Source organism: Salvelinus alpinus, chromosome 23 (assembly GCF_045679555.1).
Source record: "Salvelinus alpinus chromosome 23, SLU_Salpinus.1, whole genome shotgun sequence".
Classification (NCBI taxonomy): domain Eukaryota; kingdom Metazoa; phylum Chordata; class Actinopteri; order Salmoniformes; family Salmonidae; genus Salvelinus; species Salvelinus alpinus.
In genome coordinates, this window is record NC_092108.1 from 45,935,896 (window position 1) to 45,962,878 (window position 26,983).

The window sequence follows — 26,983 nt, forward strand, 5'->3', positions numbered from 1 at the left end:
GCCATGGTGTTTGGTTGTGTGCTATGGGGACTTGTGACAACCTGAGGGGTGTTGGGCAGCTCTTTTCTTTGAGCAACCTTTCCCGAGGTATCCTCAGACCATACCATTGCATTTAGGTAATCATTCATTCCATCATGTGATTTGTTTCTCATTCCCTTAGTGGCTTCATACTCATGGAATACATTCAGTTTAGCACTGTCGTGTCTCTGACTTCTTTAATACGATGACGAGCTATTTTATCAAATTGATTACCTAACATTTAATTGACTCCATGATTGAATTAAACCATGTAACAATTAAACCATTAATGACCTGGGGCACCACGGAAGAATTAGTTTATATCGAGCGGCGATCTCCCGAATCCACTCTTAAAGATCTGAAGATCTTTTATATCAATAGCAGTCAATCAGTCATTAATTATTCTTTACCTAATATCAGTCTCATCTGAACGTCATAAAATTCTTGGTTATCTGCACCAACCCAGCCTTTACTTATGAAATCATCCATACACAAATTGGCTCAATTGTTTATTTACTAACTAATTAAACAATTACCGAATATACAATACATAATAACATTATACAGTAAATACCATCCCTAGTGTACTAAACAAAAACAGCTTGGTTATAACACGATAGATTCAGAGAGAAGAGAAGGAGGTTTTGGAAGGAAGGAACATGGGTCTCTATCGGACCTGGGAAGCTATTCTCACATAAATACATGTGCCACTAACGATCGCTCATTCGGAAAAGGAATGCATTGTATTTATGTGAAGCTGGCTTCGATAGTTGAGCTGGTGATGTGAGGCTCTGGTTTGCCCAGTCGATGTCGCCCTCGTCCTTTGTGGAATCTTCTAGGGCATCGTGTAGAGGTTCACGTCGTCTGAGAGGTTCATCTCACTCTGGAGATGCTTGCTCGTCGGTCAGTGTTCTCGTGCTAGATTTGCACATATGTTCAGCTGCAGTCTGATATATGCTAGCTTAGTATGCACTTCTTCTTTGGGTGATCAATAGTTCAGAGTTCATACCATTTCACATGTGGAGCAAGCTCTCGCATTTCCTGGCCTGTAGAGTTGAAATTAGAATTATTCTCTTTAAACTCACAGTATTTGGAACGGAGGTGACTTTTCGTCATGGAGGCTTTTATTCAAGAGTGGAAAAGGGGTTGGTTCATCATTTCCAACCAATGTCTATTCACATGGGCGTGGCTACTGACTTAGTTAAACTTTACATGGAAGGCCAATTCTCGAATTTTATTGGTTAACATCACATCATTTCGCAAATAGTTTCATCTTTACTCATTAATTTTATACAATAATTAGATGCAAGCCTCATAACTGAGGAACCTGTATAAACAGAGTTAGGGTACCCCCCCCGGCACTCTGTACAATCCACCACATCTTCTATCAGGCTCCATTTGGAGGCTGAAAAGGCAGCCTTACTGGTTAAAGTTGAAGTATTGAAAACGAAACAAGCATTGGAGAAACAAGAGGCTCAACTCAAAGCACAAAAGGAAGAATTGGAGCTCGAAGCTGAAATATTGGCTAACAGTGCTGTCATGTGAACAGTCCCTTTCAGGGAATTGGCTAGGAGCGACATGAACCCCCCCCCCCCCCCCCCCCGCACTTCATTCCCCTCGCTCCACAGTGAGTAGCGCAAATCAAACAGTCAGAGAGTTACAATAGCTTCTGTCACTTCTTAATTTATACAGTAGAGTATCATCGCTTTTTCACCTTCAAATTAAATCTTTACCTCCAATCCGATGTTTGATCATGCTGATAACCCATTCGTCAGCGTTCCATCCAGCAATAGTTTTTTGGCAATTTGTAATCCAATTCCACAGGTATGTGATGCCGTAGTCAGATGCGCTTCCAAAGAAACCACAGAACAGGGAATCCAAAACTCCAATAGTGTAAAAATAAATGTTTATTATCCAAGCAAACCGTAATTTCATAGGCTATATTCCATCGATTAACAAAGTCAAAGCGATCGGATTTAAAGCGTATTGACTACTACCAGCTTGCTTAGTGTAACGGAGGGAACTGAGGTAGACCCATACTGCTAAAGAGTTAAGGGGAACATGGGAAAAAAGGGATGTGCCCAGGAAAGGCTCCATAATGGTTTTAAATACAAATGATAACCATAGAAACCCCCCAAAACACGAGTTAATCAATCATACTCCATAATGCAATATTTATACTTATATTCAAATAATGTTTTTCTAAATGGAGCAAAACAATAAATATAGCACAAATAAAGAAAATGGGAATTTGGCTCCAACACTATGTGTATGGCGTCGTGTCGCCGAGCGGTTTGCTGTCAACATTGTGAACAGAATGCCCCATGGTGGCAATTTAAATGCACATAAATCCCGTGACGAGATCCTTAGGCCCATTGTAAGGCCCATTCTTTTCAGGTATTGTATCTGTGACCAACATGCATATCTGTGTTCCCAGTCATGTAAAATTCATAGATTAGGGACTAATTAATTCATTTCAATTGACGTATTTCCTCATATGAACTGTAACTAAGTAAAATCTTTGAAATTGTTGCATGTTCAGTATAATTATGGTGAGCTCTAAAGAGTTCAGACATGTAACAATGCTAGTGGTCATGAAAAGGAAAGCATCATCAGTATTCCTTTTACCTATGGGTAATCCTGTGTTCCTATGTTGTGTCATATCTGGAGGGTTGAATGGACCACTGGACTATAGAGAAACAAGGGCCTATACAAAACCAACCACAGAAATGAGACCAAATCTATCTGTGAAAGCACTATGCAAAATCCACTGGTCCATGCTCACCCGGAGGCTCTCTTTCTCTACTTACAACACCAGATCTGAAACATGTAACCTTGTTGTTATTCTACTAAAAATAACAATCATGGAAGTGCCTTGAGTCAATCCATGATTCCTATTAAGCTTTATAAGGGATTGACATGGCCTAGCCTACCTGCTATTTACGCAAGGCATTCATGATCATTTTCACAGATACTGGCCAGGCACGACTCCAACACCATCATTAAGTTTTCCGATGACACAACAGTGGTAGGTCCTGATCACCGACAACGATGAGACAGCCTACAGGTAGGAGGTCAGAGAACTGGCCTTGTGGTGCCAGGACAGCAACCTCTCCCTCAATGTGATCAAGACAAACAAGATAATTGTGGACTACAGGAAAAGGAGGACAGAGCACGCCCCCATTATCATCGACGGGGCTGTAGTGGAGCAGGTTGAGAGCTATAAGTTCCTTGGTGTCCACATCACCAACAAACTATCATGGTTCAAACATACCAAGACAGTCGTGAAGAGGGCACGACAAAGACAATTCCCCCTCAGGAGACTGAAAAGATTTGGCATGGGTCCTCAGATCCTCAAAAAGTTCTACAGCTGCACCATTGAGAGCATCCTGACTGGTTACATCACTGCCTGGTATGGCAACTGCTCGGCCTCCGACCGCAAGGCACTACAGAGGGTAGTGCGTACGGCCTAGTACATCACTGGGGCCAAGTTTCTTGCCACCCAGGACCTCTATACCAGGCGGTATCAGAGGAAGGCCCTAAAAATGGTCAAAGACTCCAGCCACCCTAGTCATAGACTGTTCTCTCTGCGACCGCAAGGCAAGCGGTACCGGTGCGCCAAGTCTAGGTCCAAAAAACTTCTTAACAGCTTCTACCCCCAAGCCATAAGACTCCTGAACAGCTATTTAAATGACTACCCAGACTATTTGCAACCCCCCCCCCCCTTTTACGCTGCAGCTACTCTGTTTATTATCTATGCATAGTCACTTTAACTATACCTACATTTCACTCTATTTGGCGCATGTGACAAATTGGATTTGATTTTAAATTAATATCCAATTAGTCAGTGACAACTGTGTGGAGTTTGTGACAGCAACTACGTGAGCTTATTACAGAAGGAATGTCCACCAGAGCTGTTGCCAGAGAATTGAATGTGAATTTCTCTAGCATAAGTCATGAAACGGAGGAGTATTTCTGTCTGTAATAAAGCCCTTTTGTGGGGAAACTCATTCTGATTGGCTGGGCCTTGCTCCCCAGTGGGGGAGTCAGTCTCCCAAGTGGGTGGGCCTTTGACCTCCCAGGCCCACCCACTTCATGTGAAATCCATAGATTAGGGCCTAATACATTTTTTTCAGTTGACTGATTTCCTTACATGAACTGTACCCTAGTCAAATCGTTGAAATTGTTGCATGTTGCATTTATATTTTTGTTCAGTATAGATCAAATCAAATCGTATTTGTCACATGCGCCGAATACAACAGGTGTAGTAGACCGTACAGTGAAATGCTTACTTACAAGCCCTTAACCAACAATGCAGTTTTAAGAAAATACCTAAAAAGAAAGAAAGTAAGAGATAAGAATAACAAATAATTAAAGAGCAGCAGTAAATAACAATAGCAGGGCTATTTACAGGGGGTACTGGTAGAGTCAATGTGCAGGTGCACCAGTGTCGAGGTATTGAGGTAATATGTACATGTAGGTATAGTTATTAAAGTGATAATAACAGAGAGTAGCAGCCGCAGCGTAGAAGAGGGCGGCGGGGGGGGGGGGAAATACAAATAGTCTGGGTAGCCATTTGATTAGCTATTCAGGAGTCTTATGGCTTGTGGGTAGAAGCTGTTTAGAAGACCCTAATGAGTATTTCCAACCCCACTTTTACATCGACACATAAAAATATTTTTGTCTCTTAAAGCCAACATGTAATTTATAGGCCTAATGCATTGGGGGAATTTATTTATCTTTGGAAAATGTTTTAAAACCCGCAAATAATGCAAATGTCACATAAATATGAACAAATATGAATCATTGTTAATGTTTGGACAGTTGTTTTTGTTTATATACCCACACACACACACACACACACATATATATATACACACATAATAATTATATATATACACACATAATAATTATATATATATACACATAATAATTATATATATATATATATACTGAATAATTACTATTACGAGCGGAACTTTTATTTTGAAATTCCGTGAACCGGAAGTACTTTTTTAATATTGATGACGAAATGCTGGTGTAAGGAAGTGCACATCAAATTGGATAATGATTTAGCTACAATGATGCTATTTCAAATGTTAACAGTAAGTTCTACTATGCATATATTTTGTTTTAGTATCGTTGTAGTAACACTAGTCGTTAGTTTGGTTGACATTAAACTCTGGTTGATTAATCTTTTGCCGTTAGAGCCGCTACAGTTAGTAGTTAGCTACTATGGCTTGAAATGTTGGGATATTTGACGAATGACGACTACCTGTTAGGGTTAGGCGGATGCTTGCTAGTCTAGGTAACTAGCTGCTGTACTAGTTACACACTATCGTCGCCAGCAGGTAGCTAACTAGCTAGCTAAGCGAGTTTGCAGGAGATAAGTTAAAGTTAACCAACTGCCCTCGTAGAGCCAGTGGTTAAGGAACTTGTGAACGTACGTAGCTAGGTAACTAACTAGGCCTGGCTTGTTAGCAAACTAACGTTAGATAGTTTGTGTTTGCTTTCTAGTGTAAGTTAGTCGAAGTGTGTAGTCACGACCTTGTTCACTACAACTAACTAACTAGTTGGTGGTAGTTACTAATGCAGAATTTATGGTAGGTCAGTTAACTACTTACTTTGTATCCAATAAATATTGACCAATAAATAGCCTATAGCCAGCCTATCGTTACGTTCAGGATCACAGAGAGACCGATCACACCACATAGCAGGACTTTTTGACCCCACAGTTGTCATGACTGTTTGAATGTACAAGACAAGTACGCATAATAATTGCAGGTCAGTTAAAAACACATTTTTATTTACAATTATGGCTTGGCAAGGGGCAAGTGTATCTTTACTTTTACTTCAGTAAAATTTAAAGATACCGTTTAATAGAAAATTACTTTAGTAAAAGGGGAAGTCACCCAATAAATTACTACTTGAGTAAAAGTCTAAAATTATTTGTTTTTATACTTAAGTACCAAAAGTAATGGTAATTGCTAATATATACGAAAGTATCAAAAGTAAATCATTTCCAATTCCTTATATAAAGCAAACCAGATGCCATCATTTTTAATTTATGTATAGCCAGGGGCATGCTCCAACACTCAGACATCATCTGGAAAATAAGCATGTGTTTAGTGAGTCTGCCAAATCAGAGGCAGTAGGGATGACCAGGGATGTTCTCTTGATAAGTGTGTAAATTAGACAATTGTGCTGTTCTGATAAGCATTCAAAATGTACCGAGTACTTTTGGGTGTCAGGGAAAATGGAGTAAAAAGTACATTATTTTCTTTAGGAATGTAGTGAAAAGTAAAAGTTGTTAAAAATATAAATAGTAAAGTACATATACCCCCAAAAAGACTTAAATAAAAAATACTTGAAACTATTACTTAAGTACTTTACACCACTGAGTAAAATTACACCACTGAGTAAATTACTTATTAAGTTAGAGTTCATATGAGGAAATCAGTCAATTGAAATAAGTAAATTTGTCCCTAATCTGTGGATTTCACATGACTGGTCACAGATATGTAAAAGAAAAAAATGGGCCTTAGGATCTCGTAACGGTATTTTTGTGCATTGAAATTGCCAATTGATAAAATGCAATTGTGTTCGTAGCTTATGCCTGCCATACCATAACCCCACCACCACCATGAGGCACTCTGTTCACAACGTTGACATCAGAAAACCACTAGCCCACACGATGCTATGAACATGGTCTGTGGTTGTTAGGCTGTTTGGATGTACTGCCAAATTCACTTACACCGTACACCTGGCGCCGACAGAGATGGTCGCCTCGCTTCGCGTTCTTAGGAAACTATGCAGTATTTTATTTTTTTAAAGTATTATTTCTTACACTGTTACCCCAGGAAATCTTAAGTCTTATCACATACAGCTGGGAAGTACTATTGGATATAAGAGCAACGCAATTTACCAACATTACGACCAGGAATACGACTTTCCCGAAGTGGATCCTCTGTTTGGACCACCACCCAGAACAATGGATCGAATCCCAGTAGGTGACCCAAAACAACGATGCCGCAGAAGGGGCAGACGGAGCGGTCTTCTGGTCAGGCTCCGTAGACGGGCACATCGCTCACCGCTCCCGAGTATACTACTCGCCAATGTCCAGTCTCTTGACAAGGTAGACAAATTTCGAGAAAGGGTTGCCTTCCAGGGAGACATAAGAGATTGTAACATTCTCTGTTTAACGGGAACATGGCTCACTCGTGATATGTTAGCAGAGTTGGTACAGCCACCCGGTTTCTTCATGCATCGCCCCAACAGAAACAAACATCTCTCTGTTAAGAAGAAGGGCGGGGGTGTATGCCTTATGATTAACGAGTCATGGTGTGATCATAACAACATACAGGAACTCACATCCTTTTGTTCACCTGGCTTAGAATCCCTTACAATCAAATGCCGACCGCATTATCTACCAAGAGAATTCTCTTCGATTATAATCACAGTCGTGTATATCCCCCCAAGCAGACACCTCGACGACCCTGAAAGAACTTCATTGGACTCTATGTAAACTGGAAACCACATATCCTGAGGCTGCATATATTGTAGCTGGTGGTTTTGCACGACCCGGGCTGACAAAATTCTGGATCATTGTTACTCTAACTTCCGCTACGCATACAAAGCCCTCCCCCGCCCTCCTTTCGGCAAATCTGACCACGACTCCATTTTGTTGCTCCCAGCCTACAGACAGAAACTAAAACAAGAAACGCCAGTACACTTAGGTCATTAAAACTCGTTTTTCAACCACTCCACAAATGTCTTGTTAACAAACTATAGTTTTGGCAAGTCGATTAGGACATCTACTTTGTGCATGACACAAGTAATTTTTCCAACAATTGTTTACAGATGGATTATATCACTTATAATTCACTGTATCACAATTCCAGTCGGTCAGAAGTTTACATACATTAAGTTGACTGTGCCTTTAAACAGCTTGGAAAATTCCAGTAAAGGATGTCATGGCGTTAGATGCTTCTGATAGGCTAATTGACATCATTTGAGTCAATTGGAAGTGTACCTGTGGATGTATTTCAAGGCCTACCTTCAAACTCAGTGCCTCTTTGCTTGACATCATGGGAAAATCAAAAGAAATCAGCCAAGACCTCAGAAAAGGAATTGTAGACCTCCACAAGTCTGGTTCATCCCTGGGAGCAATTTCCAAACGCCTAAAGATACCACGTTCATCTGTACAAACAATAGTAAGCAAATAAAACACCATGGGACCACACAGCTGTCATACCGCTCAGGAAGGAGACGCATTCTGTCTCCTAGAGATGGACGTACTTTGGTGCAAAAAGTGCATCTCAATCCCAGAACAACAGTAAAGTACCTTGTGAAGATGCTGGAGGAAACAGGTACAAAAGTATCTATATCCACAGTAAAACGAGTCCTATATCAACATAACCTGAAAGGCCGCTCCGCAAGTAAGAAGCCACTGCTCCAAAACCGCCATAAAAAGCCAGTCTACGGTTTGCAACTGCACATGGGGACAATGATCATACTTTTTGGAGAAATGTCCTCTGATCTGATGAAACAAAAATACAACTGTTTGGCCATAATGACCATTATTATGTTTGGAGGAAAAAGGGGGATGCTTGCAAGCCGAAGAACACCATCTTAACCGTGAAGCAGGGGGGTGGCAGCATCATATTGTCGGGATGCTTTGCTGCAGGAGGGACTGGTGCACTTCACAAAATAGATGGCATCATGAGGTAGGAAAATGATGTGGATATATTGAAGCAACATCTCAAGACGTCAGTCAGGAAGTTAAAGCTTGGTCGCAAATGGGTCTTTCAAATGGACAATGACCCCAAGCATACTTACAAAGTTGTGGCAAAATGGCTTAAGGACAACAAAGTCAAGGTATTGGAGTGGCCATCACAAAGCCCTGACCTCAATCCTATAGAAATGTTGTGGGCAGTACTGAAAAAGCATGTGTGAGCAAGGAGGCCTACAAACCTGACTCAGTTACACCAGCTCTGTCAGGAGGAATGGGCCAAAATTCACCCAACTTATTGTGGGAAGCTTGTGGGAGGCTATCTGAAACGTTTGACCCAAGTTAAACAATTTAAAGGCAATGCTACCAAATACTAATTGAGTGTATGTAAACTTCTGACACACTGGGAATGTGAGGAAAGAAATAAAAGCTGAAATAAATCATTCTCTCTACTATTATTCTGACATTTCACATTGTTAAAATAAAATGGTGATCCTAACTGCCCTAAAACAGGGAATTTTTACTAGGATTAAATGTCAGGAATTTTGAAAAACTTAGTTTAAATGTATTTGGCTAAGGTGTATGTAAACTTCCAACTTCAACCGTATGTAAGAATGCTGTTCATCGATTACAGCTCAGCACTTAACACCATTGTACCTTCCAAATTCGTCATTAAACTCCAGACCCTGGGTCTCGACCCCACCCTGTGGAACTGGGTCCTGGACTTTCTGACATGCTGCCCCCAGGTGGTGAGGGTATGAAATATCTCCACCCCGCTGATCCTCAACACTGGGGCCCCACAAGGGTGCGTTCTCAGCCCTCTCCTGTACGCCCTGTTCACCCATGACTGCGTGGCCATGCACGCCTCCAACTCAATCATCAAGTTTGCAGACGACATTACAGTGGTAGGCTTGATTAACAACAATGACGAGACGGCCTACAGGGAGGAGGTGTGGGCCCTCGGAGTGTGGTGTCATGAAAATAACCTCACACTCAACGTCAACAAAACAATGGAGATTATCGTGGACTTCAGGAAACAGCAGAGGGAGCAGCCCCCTATCCACATCGACGGGACAGTAGTGGAGAAGGTGGGAGGTTTCAAGTTCCTCGGCGTACACATCACGGACAAACTGAAATGGTCCACTCACACAGACAGTGTGGTGAAGAAGGCGCAACAGCGCCTCTTCAACCTCAGGAGGCTGAAGAAATTTGGCTTGCCACCAAAAACACTCAACATTTACGGATGCACAATCGAGAGCATCCTGTCGGGCTGTATCACCGCCTGGTACTGCAACTGCACCGCCCACAACCGCAAGGCTCTCCAGAGGGTAGTGATGTCTGCACAACGCATCACCGGGGGCAAACTACCTGCCCTCCAGGACACCTACACCACCCGATTTCACAGGAAGGCCAAAAAGATCATCAAGGACAATAACCTCCCGAGCCACTGCCTGTTCACCCCGCTATCATCCAGAAGGCAAGGTCAGTACAGGTGCATCAAAGCTGGGACCGAGAGACTGAAAAACAGCTTCTATCTCAAGGCCATCAGACTGTTAAACAGCCATCACTAACAGTGAGTGGCTGCTGCCAACATACTGACTCATCTCTAGCCACTTTAATAATTAAAAATTGGATGTAATTTATGTATCACTAGTCACTTTAAACAATGCCACTTTATATTATGTTTATATACCTTACATTATTCATCTTATATGTATATACTGTACTCTATACCATCTACTGCATCTTGCCTATGCTGTTCGGCCATTGCTCATACATATATTTTTATGTACATATTCTTATTCATTCCTTTACACTTGTGTGTATAAGGTAGTTGTTCTGAAATTGTTAGATATTACTGCACGGGTCGGAACTAGAAGCACAATCATTTTGCTACACTCACATTAACATCTGCTAACCATGTGTATGTGAACAATAACATTTGATCTGATTCGTAAAAGACGTTGGAGGCAACATATGGTAGAGAAATTAACATTACATTCTCTGGCAACAGCTCTGGTGGACATTCCTGCAGTCAGCATGCCAATTACACGCTCCCTCAAAACTTGAGACATCTGTGGCGTTATGTTGTGACAAAACTGAACTGGACATTTTAGAGTGCCCCTTTATTATCCCCAGAAAAGGTGCACCTGTGTAATGATCATGCTGTTTAATCAGGTTCTTGATATGGTACACCTGTCTGGTGGGATGGCCCGTGATGGCACAAGGTCGGTATGACAATCTAGATACCGCCCAAGCCTAGTTGCCGCCACTCCAAAAAATAAGAATGTATTGGTATTTCTTGATGGTAAACATTGTCAGTGTAACCTGATATTACTAAAAACAGAAAGTATGTAAAAAAGATAATGGAGCAATATGTTTTTGAATAAGAATCTTTGAAATCTAACAGTCACAAATTGAAAACTAGACAGTTGGAAAGAATCTAAAATTCATAAAATGTTGTGGCACGTGGCCGCAATTTTGTTAAAATGTTTGAGTTGCTTAGATAGCATAAGAACACAGGATAAGCCATGTCACAATGAAAAAGAATATCAAGAAATTAGCTTTAAAGCTGAAATGTTTTATCTCAGCCCCAAGACAAAAAGTGTATCATTGCTTTAAAAAGCAAAATATTGTCTCTGTGGCCAAGAGGGCCTTTAAAAATGTTGGCCACAGCCACTACCATGCCCCCCACAATCATTGCAGCTCAAGAACTCAATTCAACTTCCTCTTGCAAGTAACGCCCATTAGCAGTACGCAGTCAGACCAATCTATCTTAGATGCTCCTATTTTTCAGATGTCATGGAGAAATGTTCTGAATAGTGCAATTTCTGTTTTGAAACATGGTTTTTATTTATGATTTTAACAATCCATAATTGAGTAGACTTTGTGCCGTAAGAACTGAACACCTCTGAATGTTGCCTACATGAATTAGTATGTGTTAGACTGAGCCCCAACCAAATCCTTTTCCTCTCTCCCCCTTTGTTCCAGGTGCCTAGTCAAACCTTGCCTTAGTGTGGGACCCCCGGCCTGGGTATGGCTCTAATCGAGGGGGTGGGGGACGAGGTCACCCTGCTCTTTGGGGCGGTCCTCCTGCTGCTGGTACTGGTGATTGCCTGGGCCTCCACGCACACGGCCGAGCCCCCTGAAAACCTCTTCACCACACCCCCTACCTCCGCCTCCTCCTCTTCAGTCTCTTCCTCCCTCCAGCTCCGGACCGGCCCCTCCGATCAGCACCCGGCTCCCAATAACATCACCACCAATGACAGCGACAGTCCGGAGTTGCCACCCACCACAACCACTCTGGTCAGCCTGACCCCACCTTTGGGGGAAGAAGGTAAGGCAGAGGCGGGAGGACAGATTCCTGAGGGGGGTGGAGAAAGGGGAGTAGAGGGGGCAGGTGGAGAGAGCAGCCTTCTGGAAGAAGAGGGGTCGGGCTTCAGGAGGGATGGTATGAGACACCGAGAGGGCGTCGGAGGTGGCCAGGCTGGAGCCGGCCCCTCTCCTTCCCCTTCTTTCCCCACCCCGAGTCCACTAGACAGTGCCTCAAGTGACAGCCACTTCCCTGATGTGGATACTGCTGCCGCTGCCGAGAGGAACATGGTCTTGCGTCTTAAGTTCCTCAACGACACAGAGAGGATGGCCCAGGTCAAGCCTGAGGACACCATTGGTTACATCAAAAGGTACCTATTCTTTTGAGGTTTGTATCTATCTATTGCATTTGGCCTATTCATTCATATGAACACTGAGACATGCATTCAATTTGGTTGGTCTCCTAGTTAAGAGGGCGGCTTACCCACCATACAAGTACACCTACACTTTCCCCTATTTTTTCCAGGGACTATCTGCAAGTTTAAACATGTCTTTAAAAAAAAATGTAATTGAACCTTTATGTAGAGACTTGCAGGGATTAACCAAGTGCAAGGCTAACTCATTCTCAACAGTTGAAATTGCAGAGCCGTCTCACAGCATTCTGTGTCTCCTTCTAGCCCTTGGGGATGGTGTTTGGCAAGGTGTTTGGCAAGGTGTTTCAAGGTGTTTCAGGAGGCTTTTTATGCTGACTTATAGCATCAAGGGAATCGACTTAATAGTCTTCCAAATCCTGAGGCAGAAACTAGGGATTTGTGGGTTGTGGTAAGATGGTTTGAATATAATCCCTATGGTTAAGATTTGGGTAGTGTGTTTACATAGATTCACACTGGTGCCGACCACTATTGAGGCTGGCAGAGGTGAAGGGGTGGGTGTGTATCAATCAGACCTGCGTTCATAGAACTATATTTCAATTACTTTCAAATACATTTGGCAAAAAGCATTAAGATTAGGTTATGTGAAAATACACCTATATTTAATTGAGTATTAAATGCATTTAGAAAGTATTGGCAGGCATTTACAGCTACGTCTATTTAAAGAAGACAAGTTGTTTTGCGCTGTGTGTTTCAAAATACCCAAAACACGAAAGAGTATTTCCAAATAAAAATACTGCTGCTTGTGGCAACATACTGCTGAGTCTCATTTGAAGATGGTGTACAATTTATAATGTGGTGCCCTTAACTATGTAGCTTATTTCAAAGTGGGAAACCATTGTTTATGTTTTAGGGTTCGATTTACTAAGGGACGTTCCATATGAATTCAATCACTCTTTTACCTCACCCCCTTTGATTTGAACAAAACCTTCCATACATGTTTGCCCATGGTAGAAGTGGTCAGAAAGCGACGTTTTGGACCTGAATTTCAAAATATTAAGGAGATGGAGGTTCTCAAAGTTTACCCATCTCCAAATTTAATGACCCCCCCCCCCCCCCCCAAAAAAATAATATCACATTTACATAAGTATTCAGACCCTTTGCTATGAGAATCAAAATTGAGCTCAGGTGCATCCTGTTTCCATTGATCATCCTTGTGATGTTTCTACAACTTGATTGGAGTCCACCTGTGTTAAATTCAATTGATTGGACATGATTTGGAAAGGCACACACCTGTTTAGAACCACTGAGACTCTTCCTAGAGCTGGCCGCCTGGCCAAACTGCGCATCGGGGGAGAAGGACCTTGGTTAGGGAGGTGACCAAGACACAATGGTCACTCTGACAGAGCTCCAGAGTTCTTCTGTGGAGATGGGAGAACCTTCCAGAAGGCCAACCATCTCTGCAGCACTCCTCCAATCAGGTCTTTATGACAGAGTGGCCAGACGGAAGCCACTCCTCAGTAAAATGCACGACAGACCGCTTGGAGTTTGCCAAAAAGCATCTAAAGGACTCTCAGACCATGAGATACCAGATTTTCTGGTCTGATGAAACCAAGATTAAACTCTTTGGCCGGAATGCCAAGCATTATGTCTGGAGGAACCCTGGCACCATCCCTACTGTGAAGCGTGGGGGTAGCATCATGCTGTGGGGATGTTTTTCAGCAGCAGGGACTGGGAGACTAGTCAGGATTGAGGGTAAGATGAATAGAGCAAAGTACAGAGAGATCCTTGATGAAAACCTGCTCCAGAGCCCTTTAAGACCTCAGACTGGGGCGAAGGTTCACCTTCCAACAGCACAACGACCCTAAGCACACAGCCAATACAACGCATGAGTGGCTTCGGGACAAGTCTCTGAATGTCCTTGAGTGGCCCAGCCAGTGTTCGGACATGAACCCGATTGAAAATCTCTGGAGAGACCTGAAAATAGCTGTGCCGCGACGCTCCCCATCCAACCTGACAGAGCTTGAGTGGATTTGCAGAGAAGAATGGGACAAACCCCTCAAATACAAGTGTGAGAAGCTTGTAGCATCATACCCAAGAAGACTCAAGGCTTTAAACGCTGCCAATCGCTGTTTTTAATACATTTGCAAAAATATCTAAAAAACAGTTTTTGCTTTGTTATAGGGTATTGTGTCGATTGGGGGGGGGACTATTTAATCCATTTTAGAATAAGTCTGTAACGTAACAAAATGTGCAACAGGTCAAGGGGGTCTGAATACTTTCCGAATGCGTTGTAAATGTAAATTATCCAAAAACGGTCATAGCTCAGAGCCTATTTTACTATATAAAGTTACTGAGGAATAATTATCATATGAAAAATTGTTTTGTGGGCATGGTCATTGCATCTGCAACTGTGCGTCTGAGTTTCATCATTATAAACGATTCATTCATGGTCATCCATAATCATGGTAGCATCCACATTAATCTAGCGCAAACATATTCTATTCTTATTTACAATAAAAGTAACTCCAAAATGACACTAGATTACTTAACAATTCATTTCTATTGGGCACAGCATACTTCCAAACACGACCAAAACAAACTGCAAATGCATCCAACAAGTTTGTAGTCACAAGCTTGATGTAGTCATTGCGTGCTAGGAATATGGAATCAAATAAACTTTTGACAAAATTGAATACACCAAGTGAATTTGTACAAACACTTATGACCCCTTCAAATGTGGGGACTAGATACATAAAGTGATTTAATTTCTAAACAGTAAATCAGATAGGTATGAAAATACCCTGAAATAAAAGGTGACATGTACTGTCACGTCATATAAAACAAAAAGTTAAAACTCTCAAATTTTGTGCACAAATTTGTTTACGTCCATTGCTGAGCATTTCTCCTTTGCCAAGATAATCCATCCACCTGTCAGGTGTGGCATATCAAGAAGCTTGTGCTGGAGACAATAGAAGGCCACTTTTAAAATGTGATGTTTTCTCACACAATGCCAAGTTGTGAGGAGTGTGCAATTGGCATGCTGACTGCATGAATGCCAGGCAGATTGCAGACAGCGTGTATGGCGTAGTGTGGGCAAGCGGTGGGTTTATGGTATGGGCAGGCATAAGCTACGGTCAGCGAACACAATTGCATCTTATCGATTGACATTTGAATGCACAGAGATACCGTGATGAGATCCTGAGGATCATTGTCGTGCCATTCTTCCACCTCCATCACCTCATGTTTCAGCATGATAATGCACGGCCCCATGTTGCAAGGATCTGTACACAATTCCTGGAAGCTGAAAATGTCCCAGTTCCTTCATTGCCTGCATACTCACCAGACATGTCACCCATTGAGCATGTTTGGGATGCTCTGGATTGACGTGTACGACAGTTCCCGCCAATATCCAGCAACTTCGCACTGAAGAGTGGGACATCAAGCCACAATCATCAGCCTGATCAACTCTATGTGAAGGAGATGTCGCGCCGCGTGAGGCAAATGGTCACACCAGATACTGACTGGTTTTCTGTTCCACGCCCCTTCTTTTTTTGTTTAAAGGTATCTGTGACCAACAGATGCATATCTATATTCCCAATCATGTGAAATCCATAGATTTGGGCCTAATGAACTATCCTACCCCAGCAGAACCTAAAATATAAGGGCAATTCTAGCATTATGGATGTGACACCCCCACGCAATACCACAACTTAAATGTCTGAGAGAATGGACAAACAGAACATACATTAAACGTTTGGTGTGTGTTTCTATAGTCCCCCTTGGCGAGGGTGTATACCCCAAAAAGCAGACGTTGTGGATGTGAATGGCCAAGATTTTTGGGGAGATATTAGCAAAAGTCTGAGTTCGTAAGGCTTGGGTAAAAACATGGATAGCCATTTCGAAGGAAAGCTCTGCTGAACACAAAAATCATACATTGGAAAATATTGTAATTTCCAATATTACCGTGGAGAGAAAAAATAACCATTATGGTTATTACACCCTTTGTTATGGATGGGACTGAGTCTGAAATAGACATTTGTTGTCGTCTGGAACATTTTTCTAATATTATAATTTCAGCAGAAGGTAAAGTACTTTAGGGTAGCCTGAATAATATACTGCATAGGCTAAGGCCAGGCACCACACCCTAATAGGGGCATTTGTACTCTTTACATACACTGAGTGTACAAAACATCAAGAACACCTTCCTAATATTGACTTGCACCCCATCTTTCCCCCTCAGAACAGCCTTAATTCATTGGGGCATGGACTCTACAAGGTGCTGAAAGCCTTCCACAGGGATGTTGGTCCATGTTGTGTCCAATGCTTCCCACATTTGTGTCAAGTTGGCTGGATGTCCTTTGGGTGGTGGACCATTCTTGATGGTGGACCATTCTCAAAATGTTGAGCGCAAACCCAGCAGTGTTGCAGTTCTTGACACAAACTGGTGGGCCTGGCACCTACTACCATACCTTGTTCAAAGGCACTTAAATCTTGTCTTGGCCATTCACCCTCTGAATGGCACACATACACAATCCATGTCTCAATTAATGTCTCAAGGCTTAAAAATCCTTCATCTACACTGATTGAAGTGGATTTAACAAGTGCCATCAATAAGGGATCATAGCTTTCACCTGGTCAGTCTGTCATGGAAAGAGCAGTTCTTCATAATGTTTTGTACAATCTGTGTATATCACAATTAACCTTAACCAGTTGAATGTAGACACAAATTTGAGATTTGTAATAAAATATACATGTGCCTATACCACCAATTAAATTGGGGACCAAATTAAACCTTGATGGAAGTTGGCTTTACAGAGAGTTTCAAGATGATCTGATGTAAGGTGCATGTTTTACAAAAACATTTAAAAAAACTAAAAAACATGGATGTTGTTACATTGCAGTTGCAATCGTCCCTCTATCTTGTTACATGACTTTCGGACTCGCAAATAAATCCCAGGACACTTCAGTGTGGTCTGTATTACTTAATTCAGATGTTAACTTCATAAACACTGGGGGACCGCTGTGAGTGTCCAACATAATAGCCAACATTCATGCAATTTCTTACTTTAACTCGTCATATAAAGCATACATTCCAACATATAGTTCATGACATCTGCTAGATCATCTGGTCTAAGACCACTCTCGGCAGATGTTGTCCACGTGTTGCATGTGGTCTTCCCGGAGGTTAACCACAATATGAGATTGATGGCGGCCAGCAGAAAACTACCTAACTCTGATGTAACCCTTGTCCTTTCTCCCCAACCCCACTTCAGGACCTACTTCGCCGGTCAAGAGCACCAGGTGCGCCTCATCTACCAGGGCCAGCTGCTTCAGGACGATGGCCAGACACTGGCCTCGCTAAACCTGGCTGACAACTGCGTCTTGCACTGCCACATCTCCCAGCACGCCACCAGGGCAGCACCAGCAGGGGCCCGGGCTGCCGACCAGGTCCACGTGGCCCTCAACGTGGGCAGCCTCATGGTGCCCCTGTTTGTGCTCATGCTGTCTGTGCTCTGGTACTTCCAGATCCAGTACCGTCAATTCTTCACCGCACCCGCCACCGCGTCACTAGTGGGCATCACCATTTTCTTTAGCTTTGTGGCGTTTGCGGTCTATCGCCGCTGAGGTGAGTTTCCCTTTGGTACGAGCTACATCCCGGATGTTCTTAATGAGCTTAGTTAATTTGCAGTAGTAAAAGTGGCTCCGGATTGTCTCGTTCTATTTATCTGCAATGATGTGGAAGAGCAAGACAGACAGCTATTGCCTCAGTAGGTGTCCTCTAGTCTACCATATTGTGTTTTCACATGAGTGCAGATGAAGGGGAGATGAGGCCATTTTAGACTATCGAGATGTACCCTTACTTAGCTCCCCTCCTTTCGTGGCCACTATTCTCTGTGAAACAAGCTTTCTGTCACACTTTCCTTCCCCAAATGCTCCATTGAAGTAAAGAAAAATGTCACCAGATGGATGTGCTATGATCATTTTCTTTCCCTGTGTTTTTTCTGTATAGCGATTCTCATTGTGCCTATCCTAATATTACAGTTTCTTTTCTTATGTATTCTGGTATGCTACCGCCTCCAGTTTAGTTGGTGCTTGCCTGTAGATGAGTCTATTTTTGGGGCTAACCCCCTTTTGACTCGAGGCAGGACTTGGACTTGGCCAGAGGACAATTTGTCTGTTTGCCTGTCTGCAGTCTTTCTCACTGCAGTGATGGAGGTTCAACTGCCGTTGTGCTGTATGTATGTATGTATGTTGGGACTGAAAGCCTAATTTTTGTTTAAAATATGGCTTTTGAAAGGAAAAGATTCAAATTCTATTAAATCATTCTTTTATTTACTGCTGGCTTTTGTGTGTGCATCTTTTGAAGAGGTTTTCAATATTTCAACATTGGGTTTGCATCAGTCTTTGTTTTTGGGCTTGAAGCTCTATAATTAATTTTCAATATTAACCATTCATTTATTAAAGCTAAAGACCGGGATTTGGGAAGTTGTTGGGTAAATATCACAAATTAAAATGACCTATCGATTCTTGAATAATTGATTATCTGCACCCCAGTAAATCAATGGATTATATTAATTAGATTAGATTCAATGCAATTTCATCTTTGTGGACTGCACAGTTCCTGAAGCTTCTGCGCATGTACGGGATGCTCTACTCTGGTGAATTTGGAGGACACTGTGTTCTTGGGGACATTTGGTACCGTTCCCCAGATCTGTGCCTCGACACAATCCTGTCTCGGCGCTCCTTCGACCTCATGGTTTGGTTTTTGCTCTGACATGCACTGTCAACTGTGGGACCTAATATAGACAGGTGCGTGCCTTTCCAAAACATGTCCAATTAGTTGAATTTTACCACAGGTGGACTCCAAAGAAGTCGTAGAAACATCTCAAGGATGATCAATGGAAGCAGGATGCACCGGAGCTCAATTTTGAGTCTCATAGCAAAAGGTCATTATGGTGTATTGTGTGTAGATTGATGAGGAAAACATTTTATTTAATACCTTTTAGAATAAGGCCGTAACGTAACAAATTGTGGAACAAGTCAAGGGGTCTGAATACTTTCCGAAGACATTGTATATGCTTCATGAACAACACCTATTTCTTCATGCAACAAACCTGGATAGTTAGATTGCTTTACTTTGAGCTTAATTCTAAGGGGCCAGTATAAATTGGTGAGCGGGAGATATTTTGGGGGTTCTTGCATTGGAATTATATTGAATTCTGCTTATGTCACGCTAAACCACAATAAACATAATGTTCAAATGCCGAGACTCCGAGACCACTGATTGAGTGCTTTTGAAGTGATATGCTACAGATTTCGCGCCAACCTGTCTCCAATGCGCTTTATCAGCAGAATGGACAGTGCCCCCTATACCGGGCACTGTCCATTCCAGATCAATTACCAGGACGTGTACTCAAAGCATGTGCGGACCAACTGGCAAGTGTCGTAACTGATTTTTCAACCTCTCCCTGACCGAGCCTATAATACCTACATGTTTCAAGCAGACCACCATAGTCCCTGTGCCCAAGAAAGCGAAGCGCCAAGTCTAGGTCCAAAAGACTCATTAACAGCTTTTACCCCCAAGCCAAAAGACTGCTGAACAATTAATCAAATGGCCACCCTGACTATTTACATTGACCCCCCCCCCCCTTGTTTTTTACACTGCTGCTACTGGCTGTTTATTATCTATGCATAGTCACTTTACCCCTACCTATATGTACAAATGACATCTTTTAACCTGTACCCCCGCACATTTACTCAGTACCGGTACCCCCTGTATATATCCTCGTTATTTTATTGTGTTAATATTTACTAAATCAAATAAAAACTTTCTTAACTCTATTTCTTGAACTGCATTGTTGGTTAAGGGCTTGTAAGTAAGCATTTCGCGTTAAGGTCTACACCTGTTGTATTCGGCAGATGTGACAAATATGATGTGACTTGATATTCACTAAAGCAAGGCTTGTTTTGGTAATGAATATAGGCTACAAGATAAATAGGCTGTTTGTAATAGGTGAATTACCCTTTGTGAAAGAAGCGTACACACAGCTGTCTTACTTTTTGGGCCTTCACCAGTTTTTATCCCTGCTTCCTCACTGCCTCCCTCTGCTTAAGGCCTCGGCATGCTTCAGTTCCCGACAGCCGAAGTTGGCTAGACGAACCAAACGAGTTTGTTCGAGTACTCCCTTAAGACATTCGCTTGAAAAAACTAGAAAAAAGTCAATATTACTGTTTGTCCATTTTGAGATGCCGTAGCCAGTATACACTTCCTCAAAATAGTCAGAATTAATCTAAGATAACTCAAGAAATCTGTCAATTATCTTTACTTTTTTATCTAACTAAAATGTTTGGTGCAGTATTTCTAAATGAAAAAAATGATGTCCATAAAAACGAGTCGTCTCTCATTGAATGACAACAAAGACTTTACTGAAGAATCCCTACTGTTTACCAATCGCCGACGAAGGGGCGTAGACTTTGGGTACGGACTTCGGCTCGCCTCAAGAAAAATTGCCTGAACAACCAAATTACACCTTAATCGAAGTCCAAACTAAGAAAAACATCACAAAACGTCACAATATATGCACATACTCTTACGAACTGTTTTGGCTGGGAAGGCTCCCCTTATAAGAAGGCAGTGAGGCCTTCTGCTTTGTAAGTCTGGCTTTTTTAGAGCAGGTAAAGTACTTTACCTCTCTGGTCTGATAAAATCAACAGGTGTAGACCTTACATTGAAATGCTTACTTACAGGCTCTAACCAATAGTGCAAAAAAGGTATTTGGTGAACAATAGGTAGGCAAAGAAATAAAACAACAGTAAAAAGACAGGCTATATACAGAAGCGAGGCTATAAAAGTAGCGAGGCTACATACCCTCGCTATAAAAGTAGCGAGGCTACCTGTTAGTCAGGCTGATTGAGGTAGTATGTACATGTAAATATGGTTAAAGTGACTATGCATATATGATGAACAGAGACTAGCAGTAGCATAAAAGAGGGGTTGGCGGGTGGTGGGTGGGACACAATGCAGATAGCCCGGTTAGCCACAGTCATCCGGAACAGCTGATGCTCTCATGCATGTCTCAGTGTTTCTTGCATAGAAGTGATTTAGCTCATCTGGTAGGCTCGTGTCACTGGGCAGCTTGCGGCTGTGCTTCCCTTTGTAGTCTGTAATAGTTTGGAAGCCCTGCCACATAAGACCAGCGTCGAAGCCGGTGTAGTATGATTCAATCTTAGCCCTGTATTGACGCTTTGCCTGTTTGATGGTTCATCGCAGGGCATAGCAGAATTTCTTGTAAGCTTCCAGGTTCGAGTCCCGCACCTTGAAAGCGGCAGCTCTACCCTTTAGCTCAGTACGAATGTTGCCTGTAATCCATGGCTTCTGGTTGGGGTATGTACGTACAGTCACTGTGGGGACGACGTCCTCGATGCACTTATTGATAAAGCCAGTGACGGATGTGGTGTACTCCTCAATGCCATCGGAAGAATCCTGGAAAATGTTCCAGTCTGTGATAGCAAAACAGTCCTGTAGTTTAGCATCTGCTTCATCTGGCCACTTTTTTATAGACCGAGTCACTGGTGTTTCCTGCTTTAATTTTTGCTTGTAAGCAGGAATCAGGAGGATAGAGTTGTGGTCGGATTTACCAAATGGAGGGTGAGGGAGAGCTTTGTACGCGTCTATGTGTGTGGAGTACAGGTGATCTAGAATTTTTTTCCCTTTGGTTGCACATTTAACATGTTGATAGAAATTTGGAAGAACTGATTTAAGTTTCCCTGCTTTAAAGTCTGGCCACTAGGAGCGCCGCCTCTGGGTGTGTGGTTTCTTGTTTGCTTATTTCCTTATACAGCTGACTGAGTGCTGTCTTAGTGCCAGCATCTGTCTGTGGTGGTAAATAAACAGCCAAATTAATGAATGGATGAGCCATCAGCGGGACTTTGGCTGGCCACATGCTAGACATGTAATCATTAAATTTTTTCACCATTCTCTTGACTGCAGCCTGGGTCATGGGCATCCTGGGGAGGACCCCCCGTGGGTGGGTTTACAGGAGCAGGTGGCGTGGCAGGGGATGTGACTGAGACACTGACCGTTTCACGCTCTGCAGTAACATAATGCCACAGCTGTCAAGAATCCAGAAGCTTCTCTGGGCTGGTGTTAAGAGCAGATCCACCCACTCCAGGATGTCTTTCCCTGTGGTGCTTCCCTGTGGTCTTTCCCTGTGGTGCTCTGTCCATCGATCGTGGTCTAATACGACCCTTGCTTGATGGGCCTAGAGCAGGCAGTACAGGGAGAAGCTGTCAGGGACAGTGGTGTTGTGGCTGGCAGCGGCCAAGGTGTGCTTGGCAGACCTAAAAGAAAGGCACAATATTCTTTGAATGACAAAGCCTTGACTCTACACTAACCTAAATAGTGTGTGTTTGTGTGTGAGACAGAATGAGTTACAGTGCCTTCAGAGGGTATTCGCACCCCTTGACTTTTTCCAAATGTTGTTGTATTACAGCCGAACTCAGTTGCCGGAGAGACAAGAAACCGCTCAGGGATTTCACCATGATGCCAATTGTGATTTGAAAACAGTTAGAGTTTAATGGCTGTGATAGGAGAAAACTGAGGTTGGATCAATAACATTGTAGTTACTCCACAATACTAACAATACTAACAGAGTGAAAAGAAGGAAGCTTGTACACAATACAAATATTCCAAAACATGCATCCTGTTTGCAATAAGGCACTAAAGTAATACTGCCTGCATCATGTCATGAGTATGCTTGTCATCGTCACGGACTAGGGAGGTTCTTTTATAATAAAAATAAACGGAATAGAGCTAAATACAGGCAAAATCCTAGAGGAAAACCTGGTTCAGTCTGCTTTCCAACAGACACTGGGAGAATATTGCACCTTTCAGCAGAACCATTTTTTAAATTTTATAAATGTTTTATTTCACCTTTTATTAACCCAGGTAGGCTAGTTGAGAACAAGGTCTTGGCAAATGCCAAGATAAAGCAAAACACATACAACAACAGAGTTACACATGGAATAAACAAACATACAGTCAATAATACAGTAAAAAAATCTATATACAGCATGTGCAAATGACATAGGTTAAGGGAGGTAAGGCAATACATAGGCCATGGTGGCAAAGTAATTACAATATAGCAATTAAACACTGGAATGGTAGAATGTGCAGGAGATGAATGTGCAAGAAGAGATACTGGGGTGCAAAGGAGCAAGATAAATACATACAGTATGGGGATGAGGTAGATTGGATGGGCTATTTACAGATGGGCTATGTACAGGTGCAGTGATCTGTGAGCTGCTCTGACAGCTGGTGCTTAAAGCTAGTGAGGGAGATGAGTCTCCAGCTTTAGTGATTTTTGCAGTTCGTTCCAGTCATTGGCAGCAGAGAACTGGAAGGAGAAGCAGCCAAAGGAAGAATTAGCTTTGGGGGTGACTAGTGAGATATACCTGCTGGAGTACGTGCTATGGGTGGGTGCTGGTATGGTGACCAGTGAGCTGAGATAAGGCGGGGCTTTACCTAGCAGAGACTTGTAGATGACCTGGAGCCAGTGGGTTTGGCGACGTATGAAGCGAGGGCCAGCCAACGAGAGCGTACATGTCGCAGTGGTGGGTAGTATATGCGGCTTTAGTGACAAAACGGATGGCACTGTGATAGACTGCATCCAATTTGTTGAGTAGAGTGTTGGAGGCTATTTTCTAAATGACATCGCCGAAGTTGAGGATCGGTAGGATGGTCAGTTTTACGAGGGTATGTTTGGCAGCATGAGTGAAGGATGCTTTGTTGCGAAATAGGAAGCCAATTATAGATTTAACTTTGGATTGGAAATGTTTGATGTTAGTCTGGGAGGAGAGTTTACAGTCTACATAGGTATTTGTAGTTGTCCACATATTCGAAGTCAGAACCATCCAGAATAGTGATGCTGGACGGGCGGGCAGGTGCGGGCAGCGATCGGTTGAAGAGCATGCATTTAGTTTTGTTTGAATTTAAGAGCAGTTGGAGGCCACGGAAGGAGAGTTGTATGGCATTGAAGCTCGTCTGGAGGTTAGTTAACACAGTGTCCAAAGAAGGGCCAGAAGTATATAGAATGGTGTTGTCTGCGTAGAGGTGGATCAGAGAATCACCAGCAGCAAGAGCGACATTGATATATACAGAGAAAAGAGTCGACCCGAGAATAGAACCGTGTGGCACTCCCATAGAGACTGCCAGAGGTCCGGACAACAGGCCCTCCGATTTGACACACTGAACTCTATCTGAGAAGTAGAGAACAGGCGAGGCAGTCATTTGAGAAACCAAGACTGTTGAGTCTGCCGATAAGAATGAGGTGATTGACAGAGTCGAAAGCCTTGGCCAGGTCGATGAATACTGCTGCACAGCATTGCACAGAATATGGTTGCCATGTTCTCAGAATATAGGATATTAATGTCCCCAAAAATGGCATTACACATCATATCTTGTTACTGTGCCAATCAAGGCCCTAATAGGTGAACCACTGATCCATTCATAGGTCTTTGTCTGTTGGCAAGGTTAGGGATACTATCACACAGTGCTTTTAATGTATAGTGTTTTCAGTGTAGATATGTTACACACTTCAGCATAGATGATTACATTGTGCATGTTCATTTATACAGTAATTATTATTCTACACGTCTTCACCTGGGATTTGAAATCACAACGTCTTGTTCACAGTAGAGGTCGACCGATTAATAGGAATGGCCGATTAATTAGGGCCGATTTCAAGTTTTCATAACAATCGGAAATCGGTATTTTTGGACACCTTTATTTAACTAGGCAAGTCAGTTAAGAACACATTCTTATTTTCAATGACGGCCTAGGAACAGTGGGTTAATTGCCTTGTTCAGGGGCAGAACGCCAGATTTTACCTTGTCAGCTCGGGGATTCAATCTTGCAACCTTACGGTTAACTAGTCCAACGCTCTAACCACCTGCTTTACATTGCACTCCACGAGGAGCCTGCCTGTTACGCGAATGCAGTAAGAAGCCAAGCTAAGTTGCTAGCTAGCATTAAACTTATCTTATAAAAAACAATCAATCAATCATAATCACTAGTTAACTACACATGGTTGATGATATTACTAGTTTATCTAGCGTGTCCTGCGTTGCATATAATCGATGCGGTGCGCATTTGCGAAAAAGGACTGACGTTGTTCCAACGTGTACCTAACCATAAACATCAATGCCTTTCTTAAAATCAATACACAAGTATATATTTTTTAACCTGCATATTTAGTTAATATTGCCTGCTAACATGAATTTCTAACTAGGGAAAATGTGTCACTTCTCTTGCAACAGAGTCAGGGTATATGCAGCAGTTTGGGCCGCCTGGGTCGTTGCGAACTGTGTGAAGACTATTTCTTCCTAACAAAGACAGCCAACTTCGCCAAACGGGGGATGATTTAACAAAAACGCATTTGCGAAAATAGCACAATCGTTGCACGACTGTACCTAACCATAAACATCAATGTCTTTCTTAAAATCAATACACAGAAGTATATTTTTAAACCTGCATATTTAGCTAAAATAAATCCAGTTTAGCAGGCAATATTAACCAGGTGAAATTGTGTCACTTCTCTTGCGTTCATTGCACGCGGAGTCAGGGTATATGCAACAGTTTGGGCCGCCTGGCTCTTTGCGAACTAATTTGCCTGAATTTTACGTAATTATGACATAACATTGAAGGTTGTGCAATGTAACAGGAATATTTAGACTTATGGATGCCACCCGTTAGATAAAATACGGAACGGTTCCGTATTTCACTGAAAGAATAAACGTTTTGTTTTCGAGATGATAGTTTCCTGATTCGACCATATTAATGACCTAAGGCTCGTATTTCTGTGTGTTATTATGTTATAATTAAGTCTATGATTTGATAGAGCAGTCTGACTGAGCGATGGTAGGCACCAGCAGGCTTGTAAGCATTCATTCAAACAGCACTTTCGTGCGTTTGGCCAGCAGCTCTTCGCAATGCTTCAAGCATTGCGCTGTTTATGACTTCAAGCCTATCAACTCCCGAGATTAGGCTGGTGTAACCGATGTGAAATGGCTAGCTAGTTAGCGGGGTGCGCGCTAATAGCGTTTCAAACGTCACTCGCTCTGCGACTTGGAGTAGTTGTTACCCTTGCTCAGCAAGGGCCGCGGCTTTTGTGGAGCGATGGGTAACACTGCTTTGAGGGTGGCTGTTGTCGATGTGTTCCTGGGTTGAGCCCAGGTAGAAGCGAGGAGAGGGACGGAAGCTATACTGTTACATTGGCAATACTAAAGTGCCTATAAGAACATCCAATAGTCAAAGGTATATGAAATACAAATCGTATAGAGAGAAATAGTCCTATAATTCCTATAATAACTACAACCTAAAACTTCTTACCTGGGAATTTTGAAGACTCATGTTAAAAGGAACCACCAGCTTTCATATGTTCTCATGTTCTGAGCAAGGAACTTTTAAACGTTAGCTTTCTTACATGGCACATATTGCACTTTTACTTTCTTCTCCAACACCTTGTTTTTGCATTATTTAAACCAAATT

The 26,983-nt window shown here is 42.4% G+C and overlaps 1 protein-coding gene across 1 annotated transcript; it reads left to right on the forward strand.

The window, feature by feature from the left end:
• The first annotated feature begins 4,992 nt into the window (after nucleotides 1–4,992).
• tmub1 (transmembrane and ubiquitin-like domain containing 1) lies at nucleotides 4,993–18,771 on the forward strand. The gene is made up of 3 exons (XM_071362568.1): nucleotides 4,993–5,123; nucleotides 11,741–12,432; nucleotides 17,709–18,771. The coding sequence occupies exons 2-3, from the start codon at nucleotides 11,786–11,788 to the stop codon at nucleotides 18,058–18,060; spliced, it is 999 nt and encodes a 332-aa protein (XP_071218669.1). The 5' UTR covers nucleotides 4,993–5,123; nucleotides 11,741–11,785; the 3' UTR covers nucleotides 18,061–18,771.
• The last annotated feature ends 8,212 nt before the right edge of the window (nucleotides 18,772–26,983 follow it).